The sequence below is a fragment of the Patiria miniata genome, unplaced genomic scaffold (genome assembly GCF_015706575.1).
Source record: "Patiria miniata isolate m_02_andy unplaced genomic scaffold, ASM1570657v1 HiC_scaffold_20, whole genome shotgun sequence".
NCBI classification, from domain to species: Eukaryota; Metazoa; Echinodermata; class Asteroidea; order Valvatida; family Asterinidae; genus Patiria; species Patiria miniata.
The window spans coordinates 30,750,076-30,763,830 of NW_024037059.1; the positions used below are offsets into that span (position 1 = coordinate 30,750,076).

The 13,755-nt window shown below is 38.7% G+C and overlaps 1 protein-coding gene across 6 annotated transcripts in view; it reads right to left on the bottom strand.

The window, feature by feature from the left end:
- The window catches only part of LOC119728605 (focal adhesion kinase 1-like), an 80,463-nt gene that overhangs the window by 49,682 nt on the left and 17,026 nt on the right, over nt 1-13,755 (bottom strand). For all 6 annotated transcript variants that reach the window (XM_038200901.1, XM_038200902.1, XM_038200903.1 and 3 more), the window contains exons 4-9: nt 7,948-8,035; nt 4,918-5,060; nt 4,168-4,222; nt 3,066-3,206; nt 1,896-1,973; nt 602-712 (exon numbers count right to left, since the gene is read on the bottom strand). In XM_038200901.1, coding sequence (XP_038056829.1) covers nt 602-712; nt 1,896-1,973; nt 3,066-3,206; nt 4,168-4,222; nt 4,918-5,060; nt 7,948-8,035 — 616 coding nt within the window. The remainder of the gene's footprint in view (nt 1-601; nt 713-1,895; nt 1,974-3,065; nt 3,207-4,167; nt 4,223-4,917; nt 5,061-7,947; nt 8,036-13,755) is intronic.

Below are 13,755 nucleotides of genomic sequence, written 5' to 3' on the forward strand. Positions count from 1 at the left end.
GAAAACACTGTGCGGCAGGATTCACAACTAGCAGTCAACAGCTCAATTTTTGAGAGTCATAAAGTTTTGACCCCCGAAATTCATTCTCGCATGGTTCTCGCAAGAATAACACAAAAATGCCCAGTTTTTAAAGGACGGTTGACTGCTTGTGTGGACGTTTATATCAAACTTTTTCCAACTAATATCGTTTCAATTAAAATGTGTTTTGTAGCCGAACTGGGCGCATTCCACACCGAGTACACAGTGTTTATAAAAATCTGTTGGTGTAGGGCAAAACCCTATCTTGAAATTCCATCCTACGTAAAGAGAGTAATGTATCTTGCCTATGGACTGGACCTCAGGTATAGCTGGATTCTAACCCCTGACCTAGCAACTGTGACTCCAGGGTCAAACGTCACAGAGCTAATCAAAGCGTATCAATATGCCATGCACAGACACATTGAACCAGACCCACGGTTACAAGCCTAAAGATTATGTGATTTACAATGTCTTTAACTGGTTCTCCGCTCATTTATGCTAAGCACTTTTTATTCTGCTTCTCGGGTCTGTGAGGTGACCTATGTCTTCCGCCTCTCTCCTTCCAAGGAGTTATCATGCTTACCTCGTTAGCACCAGATATTCTGAGTTGTAATAGTCCCTTCTTGTTGTTTTCCATGTCGCCGCCCAAGGTCTGCACCGACTGGACCTGGGTGAAATCGGCCATCTTGGTGGGCTGTGAGGACAGACCAACAAAAATCAAGTCAGTTTCACAATGAAAAAGGTTTTTATCTTCTCAGAAACCAGAGCATGTTGGATTGAGGACCACTGGTCGATTAACCCTAATGTACCTGAATCCATCAAAATCCACACCTCTGTTTTGGAGGATTTCGGCGGATTCAGGATACTTCCATATTGAAAAAGTTGGGGGATTTTGATGGATTGAGGACAGTGAGCCAAGCGGTACTGCAGGATTTTGATGGATTCAGGATATCTCGAAATGGAGCAGTTTGGGGACTTTGATTGATTCAGGATCTCAACAGCTGAACTCCTTGGCTATATGTTTGGTATGTACGAGATATATATGTACAACACTGATGGATTCTGATGGACTCACTGGTGGATTCTGATGGACCACACACACACACAACACACTCCATACAGATTTATTCACTGCTTTTCAGCAAGCTGGCATGTTGGTACATGTATGTTTGGCTGCCCATACATCAACCATATACCAGCTGAAAGAGTGTGTTCAGATCGTTCTAACGGTGGAATTTATACATACATGTAGTGTTTCCATTACAAAAATTTAAGAATAATGCTTCAGAAGTGTCCACGTACGATTTGAGGTATGGAGTGCCATGTGGTCATGTGGTGAAATGGCTTGCAGTTTGATAACTGGGACCAGATCAACAAACAGGCATAACTCTCTTTTTTTTTGCACATATTGACTTGATATTTACATCACATAAAAGAGTTCAAAGGAACAAGTTCCAGGAACAAACTTCACACACAACACCTTTGATTTTAATCACTCCTTGGCAGTGAAAAAGTGAGTTTTCAACTTTGTGATCCATTTGTCACATTTTAGTGATTTCCGCATGACTGAGCAAAAACAATTGGTTCCTGGTCAATAAACAATGTGGTACGGAAAGGGTTAACTTGTGATTGATTTGACAGATTTTTTTCTGACTGTCTGTGACTGTTCAGACAGCAGGAGGGTTAAGGGGCTTTTGCACACACCTGGCCACATTTTCAAGGGAATATCATGGTATTGAAATTTCATACAAACTTTGTCAGTATTTCGGTATTTTATCAACATAGTTCGAAATCAAACCATATTGCCACTACACGGTATTACCTATATTTCGTCCCAGGCTACATGGAACTGTGGCTGGATTTGTTTGTATACTTACCACGGATGCTTTGTCTGTTAGGCAGCTGATGCCATCGTCGGGACCAATGACCAACTCAACCGAAATACTCCATCCAGTCTGATAGAAGGAAAAAAAACCATTCATGTTAACAAATTGTGTTTTGAAAAGATGGGTTTTAGATTTGTCTGTATTTTCCCCATAAAGGAGCCTGTGTGATGGTTTTTCCGTTCATTCTAATTATATTCAATAAAAGGAACAGCAGATCATTTGTCACAGGGTTGCCAACTTGAGTAAGACTTTGGCTATGGAACTTGATCAGAATTATCATGCTCATGTGAACGCCCTAATGGCGTGGGTTCAGGGCCCGCTTAAGGGCCCCGAAAAAGTTTGGATTCTAGACCCTCTGCGGTGCGATCTGAAGCAATTTCTGACCACTTTAACCAATTTAATTTAGCAAAAGATCATCATTTAAACATAATTTTTGAGTTTTATTTATTCATTTTGTTTGCGTGAGAAAACCTGAAATGCGTGAGTCTCATGCTCAGTTTGTGAGAGTTGGCAGCCCTGTTGCCATTTGTGCATTTTGTTCATTTTAAAGCAACACAAGTGCTCACTATCTAAAGAATGGTGCTTAACAACTAACCTGATGAAGTTTCAGCTCGGTGAATGCTGTATATTCCGAGAAAACAATATTCTAGCATCTCGATTTCAATTCAAAATGTGCCGAGTCATATTTTGCGCTGCACCCAAAATCAGCGTCCTGAATATGTTCTCATTCAGCCGATGGCAGCTACGCAATGTTACACACTGAACTGACAAATAATAGCAACCGCACGCGTTTGTGAGTCGTGTCAACGCTTGCGCGCACCCATTCACGTATTCGCCCAATTAAAAACCAACTACCAGTGGAAATTTCCAAAAATGTGTCACTTGACACATCTTTGGAAATGACATTCTGTTTGTTGTTTTCTTCAAAATGACAGCATGTCAGAAGGAATAATTTCACAGGGAGTTTAGTGCCATTACTATCTTTAAACCAAGTACGCTTTTTAACAAACATTTTGTCAATTACATTTTGGATAGCTGCCAATGATCTACTCTACCTTTAAATTCAGTGATAATGAGAGTACGAATTTTCTACTCATGCATATCAAAGAGGAACAAAGACCTGATTGTTCTATGTGAATAGGCTATTGGAATCCCACTTACCCCCAGGGCACACTTGAACTTCTCGTGGTCAAAGCGGTGGATTTTGGACAGGACTTCAAAGAACTTGAAGACACACTGCTCCTCGTTCAGATTAGCAAACTGCTTGAAGTACTGCAGGATCAACTTGCGTAGGTTTTTGGGCTGAATGTATCAAATAACACAAATCACTTAGTAAGCACAAAATCAATAGAAACTGCATAACTAGCAAAAGAAATTCCAGGTTTGCTATTTTGACTATCAAAGGTCACATGATATGTCTACAGCTGATTTCACAGTGCGCAACTTACGCCATGCGTAGGACTTAAGCGTAACAGTGTCTGCTCTATCGTAAACATGACAATAAACCACTCAATTGTGAAACTACATCTAGCAAATCTTTCTTTCGTGTCGTTTGTATATCGCGATCGACGTAACCTCGCTTGGGGTTTTCCGATGTGCGGTAACATGGCCGATAGAGGGCGCACCAGCGTTGGATCTGCAACTGCGCCAGCGGTAGCGATCAGGCTAACTGGAAAGCCAGGCACACGCATCCGCAAAGGTTTACAATGCGGTCACATGACCATCACAAAGAGTCAGCGATTGGGCTGCCGGCGTGTGGGTTACAATTGAGCCAGCGGTATCGATCAGGCTAACTCGAAAGCCAGTATTTGTTGCGGTTACGGGCTCGAGTTACGCAGCTGCATCCCCACGTGAAAAGATAGAGTGTGTGTTGGGCAGTAATGACTCATGCGATCTTTTTACGCTGTTTTGATAGCGTTGTCTATGGACTGGCTGAACAAAAGTTCGAGATAAACGCCGGTACCGTACTGGTGCGGGCATTTCGAGCTACAGGGGTATTCATGTACATAATGTCCTATTCTCTTGACGGGCAGAGAGTATTACTTCGAGATAAATGGAGTTTCAAGTTATCCAAATTTGACTTAATGACAGTTTACTGTATATACCCACTTCTGAGGAGTTGACACCAACTCTGGCAAATGTTAAGCAGGTAAGAGGCCACTGCAACATCAAAGTCAATTTTTTTTTACAAAGAAACAGTTGGTGTTTGGTCAAAATCAACAGAAATTAACAGTGAACATAAAATCCATTAATGTACACATACCTTTGTATTATCGATGACTGATTTTGGAATGAATCTCCTCAGACCTATTTCTTTCCTAAATTAAAAAATAAAGGGAAAAATAGTTCACAAGGAATTAATTATGATGTGAAACGGAAAGAAATATGGCAGGTGTATGTTTACATCTGTAGGTACACAATCAATTAACAAAATGCTTGTTGTCTGATGTTGATAAAATGTGAAATGAAAAAGAAACACTTAGGATCATATCTGCATAGAAGTATATGCGGACCTTTGGCCTTGGTTGATAACAAAAGGTGCACAGTTTCTACAGATAACCCTAACACTCCCCATCCAGTCAAACTCCAACACCAGGGTTTGTTGGAATCTGTTGGTGTGAGTACTGCACTAGTAAACTGATTATGCTTTACATGGGGTCAGGCATACCACCAATAATCAGAGTCCAACAGTTTGGGTGTTGAGTTTACCATATGGTGTTGGATTTTGCAAGAGTGGGGAAGGTTCCTAGTAAATCACTCAAAATGGTAGGGTTAAAGGTGCTATACAACATTTGCTTTTACTGTAATTTTCAGTTTTTTTCAATAATTATATTTTTTTTGTTGTTGAAAAGCTAATGGACTAAACTTTCTAAATATGTATGGATATCTGCAAGATATTTGTATAAAAGCTGTGAAAAAGAGGGCGCTTCGAGGGTTCATTTATTTTGGTGCACCCTGCACAATGCTATGTCAGTTATCAGTAAGGTTCCAGAATTAATAGGCTTGTACTAACTCGAGGTAGTCGAAGTTGGCTTTCTTGTCCAGCGCAATCTGAGGCATGTCCTTGAAGAACCGTCTCATTTCTAGACATCCTAGCTGTAGAGCCATGTCCATGTCTACGGTCTCTGCAACCTCATTCATGTAATCATTCCGGACCTTGCGGGGAAAAAAAAGACAAAGGAAGAATGAAAGTGAAATATGAAACAAACAACTTATTCCAAGAAATAAACAAATTAGTCCAAAATACGAAACCCAAATGTTGGGACCATTGTTTTAGTGAAGTTCTGCATGTAGCACTTTCAAAATCTAGGATATGAAAGCCCAATTCATAAGCTTTCTTTTAGTACAAGAATCATTCAAATCATTCATGTACTTTTCAAGTTGCGGAATTTTAAACACAACCGCCGTTTTCAGGTTCTGTCCACGGATCACAAAAAGTTCAGTGTTTTTTCAGCAAAACAAAAACAAATCACGTGAGGATGTGTGTGAATTGGTTTCGTTTTGCTGAAAGAACGCACACCTTTTTTGTGATCCGTGGACAAAACTTTAAAATGGTGGTTGTGTTTAAAATTCCGTAACTTGAAAAGTACATGAGTGATCTGAATGTTTTTTGAACTAAAAGAAAGCTTACGAAATGGGCTTTCATATCCCAGATTTTGGAAGTGCTACATGCAGAACTTCACTAAAACAATGGTCCCGACATTTTGGCTTTTTGGGTTTTTTTACTCACCCTGTAAAATGAGTCAACAAACACGGCCTGCCACTTGCACTTATTGTGTTTTTGGGGGAGGGGTGCCCCAGTTTCATGGTCTGTGGCATATTTGCACATACAAAATGGTAAAGAATCTTTAAAACAAATCATGCATCCGGATCATGTCCAAAATCTTGTACCAAGGACCACCCCAAAACAAATTTCATGAAAATCCATCCATAATTTTTTGAGTTATCCTGTTAACAGAAAAACCAACACCAATGAAAACATATACCTCCTGGCAGAGGTTAAAAGTATCTGTACCCACTTGTTCATAGAAAAACATTGGTTGTCACTGTACTTTTTCCAGTATGAGTGCAATACTTGACACCAATAATTTTCTTGACGCAAAATCGTCTTGTGTCAGTTTTACTGGATTTCCATGTGCACAAAACAAATATTCCTATCTGAGCAATCCATAGCATTTCAAAATACCAGTACAAATACCCCGGTGGGTCTACGCATGTAATTCCCAAAATGGAAAGTGTCGAAAAAATGTTTAAGATGTGATGTGATGAAACATTGTCATGTAATCGGACTGAAATCGTTCTAATAGAATTTACCGCCCAACACCGTGCCTGCGACAATGGGACTGAAATGTGTGCAATTAAGCACACAGCATTTCAAAATACACATGTAGGTCTATGGATGTAATTCCCAAAATGGAAAGTGTCGGAGAAACGTTTAAGATGTGATGTGATGAGACATTCTCGTGTAATTGGATTGAATCATTCTAATACAATTTACCGCACCACGCCGTGCCCGTGACAATGAAACTGAAATGTGCGCAAAGTGCTTCGACCTTGGAAAAGTGCAAATGAACATCTGATTCCTAAACGCAACACAATGTATGTATACGCATGTATATCGTACATGTACTTTATACATGTATGTACATTGTGCAATGTACTTGATTATAGGAGTTTAGCAAAAGAAGGATTACTGTTGATGATGTGTACAGAACTGAAACGTATCTCAGAATCCTTTCAAAAATCATCTTAATTGTGCCTTACGATCATTCTTTCACTGTATTGTCAATACTTTCTCCCTTGCACGCATACTAATTCCTACTTAACAATGAGTCTACAGTAGAAAGACCTCATCCACCTTTTTGTCACATAAAGGCAAATACACTTTTTATTTCATCACAAACGAACTAAAAGCACAAAGGATTTTTTTTTTTTAAGAGTTACCTCGTTTTAACATTATCAACTGCTCCCAGTCCATTCATTTATTATATTCATGAACAAAAGGACACCAGGGGAATTGGAAGTCTATTGTGTGGCTTGGCCTGAAGTGAAACGTGAGTCTTATTATTTGTACTTCAAGTCATTCATGAATTGCGGTTGCATCAGTTAACTTCGTGGACAATGAGGAGAGCCTTTCACTGAAATATTTTCTTAATCACATATTGAAGCTTATTTAAAGGTACGAAGGATCACTTGCATTTTGCTCATTTTTTGTTGGTTTGAAGTAACAAAATTGCGCAAAATCTTAATTAGGGTGCATAACAACTAACCTGTGGAAATTTAAGTTTAGTGTTCTTTCACTTTTACGAAAACAATTCTCATAGGGATGCATGCATTCACATGCATCCCTATCAGAATTGTTTTCGTTTTGATGAAAGAACACTTAGTTTTCTTGTGACCTGTGGACAGAACATTGTTTGTGTTTAAAATTCCATAACTTGAAAAGTACATGAGTGATTTGAATGATTTTCTGTACTAAAAAAGCTGGCTTTCATATCCTAGATTATGAAAGTGCTACAGGCAAAACTTCAATGCAAAATTGCTGCCAACATTATGGTTTTTTTTTTAATTCACCCTGTATAGCACGATTTTCTTTGATAGCATTTTGGAGAATGAAACATGCACAGCATCCAAAGGTTAAAGTAGTCTGGGGATCAGATGTTCAAGTTTGCAGAGCCTATTACGAATGTCCGATATACATCCAAGCACACACATTTTATGCCACCCGCACGCCAGCCAATACGAGTCGACTTTAGAAATTGTCGGCAGACATCTGGCCTGTGTTGTTTGGCCTATACGCTGATTGGTCAATTGGCTGCCATGTTCTTATAAATAGGTTACAGAAGACCTCATAGAAGGTGCCCGCTGAATAGTCAGAATCTGGAGGTCAAGACGCAGTCTTGTTTTGCATAAGTATAATCACCGAATCTGCGCGAATGTCATAGACGCTTGTGTGCAATTCGCAAGCAGCCATTCCACAGACTAGGGTTAGGGTGGGGGAATTACCGTACACGACTGAATAAGCAAAACTGAAGACTCTAACCTGATCATAGAAGTAGAAGAAGGTGACCTTATCTTTTTCCAGGAGTTCATGGTAGTCCTTGGGTAAGTATCGGATCCGCAGCTCGTGCCTGTCAAAATCATAGAATATTACTCAAATCAGAAAAAAATTCATATAAATGTAAGACTAAACCATGGATATTCAACACAATGTGGAATCTAGTGACTCGTAATGGGAGACTTTTGAGACTGTTGGTGGCAGCAAACGTATCTTCCTTTTCTATTCACTATCGCAGGGATTACGTGAGATCAGCCAAACTCGATCATTGGCACAGCTACGGGATCACGCCGATGCAGAAATAGCCACCACTCACTACGGACTCGCATTATGTGCTTGGCTTGTTAAAGGGAATATACATCATTTGCTTTTGCTGTAATTTTCAGAAATGGATGGAATTGGGGGGTTGGAAATATATAGCAAATAAAGTTACACCGACTTTTTTGAGGTTTTGGGTTCGAAAATGCTATAAAAACCAAGAAAAACAATCATTTTCCTGTAGTCTGGTTCCCTGACTCCATATAAGAAGAAACAGAGCAGTTTACATACATTGGGGAATTGTAAGGTCAGGGAACCAGTCTAGCTGGCTTGTACCCATTCATACATGTAGGTGTGTAATCGATTGCAAACAAGTGCGATGGTCAATTGGGGCCAGTATTTGAAAAAAAAGCCAGTTTTTTCCAACGCTGGTCAGCCGACCAGCGTTGGAAATTGATACAAAAATACCACTTTTCTTGAAAATGACAGTATACCAGGTGCCATGATTTTACAGGATGCTTTACACTGTCAGTCCAGCAAGGTATTTCAAAATGATTTGGTAGTTTTTTTTTTATGTTTGCAAATGTTGTATTTTCCCTTTAAACCGGCTTGGGGCTTGATCGCCGATATCGTCATCCGGCTCCAAACAGGTTTAAAACATCCCTGTTTAAAACCAGCCCAGCTTCCCTTAGTTAAAGTACATACATCTAAATTGTTCCAATATACAATGTACATACTTCTACTATTGGTAATTAATAAATGGTGCCCTCTATTGTTCAAGAACATGGCATATTACCAGCAATTCCCACCACATTTTGGCTGGTGACCTAGTCTTCTAAGCAAACGTATCTCGAACGTTGAAATTTTCAGCAATTTCTGTGCAATATTGGCCCAAGTTAGAAATATCATATGCACTGCATACATGCGTGCATGTTTTCAGTTAATGGGGTGAACGATTCCTATCATCAACATTATAGCTTCCTACATGTAGGTAAGCACCGTCGATACATAGATTATTCTATATTATTTTGATATCGATATCGCTGATAGCAACTTTTTAATCATACCGAAATATCAAAATTTTCGATATTGAGGAATATCGAAAATATTGAAAATGCATGAGATTATTGGCAAATTAAATCTCCCGTTTGTGCTTTAACTTTGTGTTTAATGTTTGCTGTACAATGAAATAAAACTTGTTAGCAACTTGTGCTTGTGACTCATAATAAAAACATCATGAAATGCCAAGCGGCGTCGCTTTGTGCTCTGCGTTCGCTGGAATTCACAGTCTCCCCCAATGTAAACTTCAAAAGAAAGAGAAAGCCGTGGAAAGTTGAGACTTAATTTTTTTTTTTAATCAAAGTTTCATCTTTATATTCTTTGAAAAACCTGGGATAATCGATATATTGAATGTTCTCGCTATCGGATTTCCAATATATCGATTATTGAAAATTCTGATATTGACCGTGCTTATTCCTAGGTCATTCTTTTAAATAACTGGATGTGTCATAAGGGAACAATACAAGTACATGTACATTATGCAGTATGACTAGTAGATTTAGCGTGGATACCACAGTGTTGTACATACATACATGTATCAATTGCACGTAATATACGATACTTGAAGTTTAGCGTTCATCATGGTACATGTAGACCTTAAATCAAGACTAAGGAAATATTATTCTTTGAACATCTGGAGATGATACAAAATGCATATCAAAAATTCTTGTATAATTTACAGGCGCCACGACAGTACTGGTACATATTCCAATGTACCGTACAAGGCATGCACATGTACGGTACAACACAAGTGTAACGTACATGTACATGTACACACTGTATGTTTGCAATCTACATGTGTGTGTTCAATGAAAAATGTGAATTTATGAGATCCAAGTTTAGTCAAGATTTAAAATCTCAATGATGACTCAGATCCATTTAAACTACATTTCAACTTTTACATGTTAATTCCTTGTACAGCGCGTCCCAAAATACCCACAACTTTTATTTGCGAGGCTCTAGCGTTGATGCAGAAACACGTAATGCCATTATTTTTTATACCATTTTATACCAGTTTGATATTTAAAAGAGTTTTAGCATTATTCGTGTTCAAGGAAAACTGATGATGCGGTACATCAGATGCCAAACTCGAGCCACATTTTGAGCGCGCTTTTTGAATTGGTACATACTTGCACGTGAATTTCAAAAGAGACTCACAATAAACTTGAAACAAAGAACAATATTGTGCATTCATTTAAGGTGTAGTCTACGTGGATCGAAAAGACAAGTAAACACAGAAAGTAAAAGGCAACGAGATCGTCACATCATGAACATGATGAACCATACACATTAGAAAAAATGCACATGATTGATTTTCTTTGAAATTGGTTGAGTTTGTTTTGACTTGCCTTCATTTGAACACAAATAATTTCAAAACCCTTTTGAAAATCAAACCAATACTTACCGGGGATAAAGTTCAGATTCCAAGCTTTAAAATGATATTAAAAAAATGGCGGTATGTGTTTCCGCGGCGACGCTAGAGCCTCGCAACAAAATGTTGCCGGTATTTTGGGACGCGCTGTACAACATTAAAAACAAAATTAAATACAAAAACTGCCATGCACACTGAACTGTCAGACAAAAGGGCAGCATTTCCTGAATTTGATGCCCTTTTTTCTTTTGTGACATATTTACATTGGTGGAAGTCGCCTCAGATTAATACAATTGGATCAAGTCTGGGACAGATCATAGCAGCGAAAAGTTAATTGTGCTGCAGTTGCTGCATAGCATATTGATTAGGAATATGACACTGGTGCTACTCCCTAGAGAGCCTTACAGATACAATGCGGCAATAGGGAGGTGTGACACTATACCCACTCCATATTGGAGATGCTGTATATTTGAAGATGGGATGACACAATACGTGAGCAAATAACCAAGTAATACCGGGCAATCTATCGGGAAGACGCTCGTACTTAGTGAAAAGTAGAAAAGTGCAAAGTTGGATACTGTGGCTTTTGAGCGAAAAGAAAGGAACTTGGTTTTACATCAAGTCCACTGTGACCATGCAACAAAAAACTCTCATATATCTTGAGACAGTAGAAAATAAGGAATTTTTCATTAGGTTTTTTAACTATCCATGTAAAAGTACACCCTTCCCCCTATATAGACAGACTGTATGTGCAGGACAGTCAAAATTTTCAATTTTGTCATGGTGAATCTTCCATGAAATGTTAAATGTAAACACTGTTGATACATCGATATTACTGGATTATTTTAAATTATTTTGATATCGATATCACCAATAGCAATTTTTAAATCATATCGAAATATCAAAAGTTTCCTATATTGAGGAATCATATCGAAAATGCGTTAAAGTATCGTCAAAATAAATCTCCCGTTTGTGCTTATCGTTTGCGGTATAATGAAATAAAACTCAGCGGAAATTTGTGCTTGTGACTCAAAATAAAAACAAAACATCGCGAAATGCCAAGCGGCGTTCGCTGGAATTCACAGTCTCCCTGTAAAACTATACACCAAAAAAAAAAAAGGCCCGTTCTGGACAAACTCTCAGTGCCGAGACTTGTTTTAAAAAGGTTGAGCAACATGCTCCAGAGAAAGTCACGGAAAATTGGGACTTAAGGCCAAAAAAAAAAAGTCTCCGGTTTCTGGTGTGCGCGCGCGTCGCCGTAGCCATGCCCGTCGGCAAAATGAAAAAGGGTTTTTTTCAATGAAAGATGATGTCTCAAAACTGCCAAACTCACTGGTTTGACTGGAATCCTGCTGCTGCACAAATTTAACATGTTTTTAGATTGGGTTATGGTCGAGAATCAGCTTTATGTGGCCTCTCTGGACTCCCATATATTTGCACTAAGTTTAGTCGGGCACCATTTGCAGTCATCGGCCGACATTTGAAGCCAAAAAATCAGGTAAAAAAAAAAAAAAAGCCGCGTCACCGCACCACTTTTTGGGCAAGCTCCATACCAGAAACCGGAGACTTTTTTGGGGGCCTAATTTGTTTGTTTTTTAATCACCTTCATGGTCATCTTTATGGTCTTTAACTTTTACATGGGATAATCGGTGTAGCGAATATGCTCAATATTGGATTTCAAAAAATTTTGATTATTTAAAATTCTGATATCGATGGTGCTTATGCTTATGGACAAAGTATGCCAATGTGAAAAGTGAAAGTTAACACTGCGAATGGGAATGAGAGATTTTGTGGAAAGAATTAGTATTCGCATTCATGAAAATATTTACCCATCTGTGTGAAAAGGCGTGAAAATGTTTTCCCATTTGTGTGAAAAGGGTGAAAATGTTTTCCCACTTTTGTGAAGAGGCTCGAAAATGTTTTCCCACGTGTGTGAAAAGGCTCGAAAATGTTTTCCCACGTGTGTGAAAAGGGTGAAAATGTTTTCCCACTTTTGTAAAAAGGTCCAAAATGTTTTCCCACATGTGTGAAAAGGCGTGAAAATGTTTTCCCACGTGTGTGAAAAGGCGTGAAAAGGTTTGTCCACTGTGGGAAATTCTTTTCACATTTAGTGAAATAAAAATGAATTCCTTGGGAAGACAAAAAGTGTGAAGAGAAATTCCCATTCCCAGGTTAACTTTCAATAGCAATGTACTGCACATGTGCACACGTACACTCTGTACACTTGGAAGTATTTTTCCCCCACACATGTAAGTCTTACTTAGCGTAATAACTTTCCACATGTACATGTACATGTACAGGCACACTGAAGATGTGAACTGAAAGTTAGGATTCAAGGATTTAGGATTAAATGTAAGTTTACACGTATTACTAACACTGTTTCCAACTCAAACGACCATCCTTACATTGGAAATTTCCAGAGTTTTCTTATTTTTTTAAATAATTTGTTTTGCCCTTTGTTGGAAGGGGGTAGAATATTAGACTACCTAAATTACATTACCGGTATGTCTCCAATGTGTATGTATGTCTCCAATGTGTACGTATGTTCACAATTTACAGAGATACAATGTACACGTACATTCTGTGCCCGACATCAGTTAGAGGCAATTTTTACAATTTATTGGAAACTTAGAACTATTATTAGGTAGTAACCACAGGGACATTATCCATTTTAGCATATTTTGCAAACAATTCACTCTTTTTTTTTTGCGCACAGTCTACATGGACCAAACATTCCAAACTTGGAAAAAGTCTATGTGAAGCTAAGGATGTACGGTAGGAAGCCTAACTCTGGCTGCCATACCACACTGTCGATGACTCAGTGAACATAAACTCGGCCCTTACACACATGTACAAATGTACACGTACATGTACATGTACATCTACATGAACGCTGCACCGTATTACACACATGCGCGACGTTTTCCCCATAACACAACATCTGTCAGCGGGCAGGGAGGCAGCCCAAGAATGATAGAATGCCAATCGAGACACAGTTGATGAGAATGTCAGGCTTTGCTATTTATTTATTTGCTGGACCTGTTCTACCATGCAGTAAGTTGTGGATGTGTTCCGGGGATTTATAAACATGTGTAACAACTGCT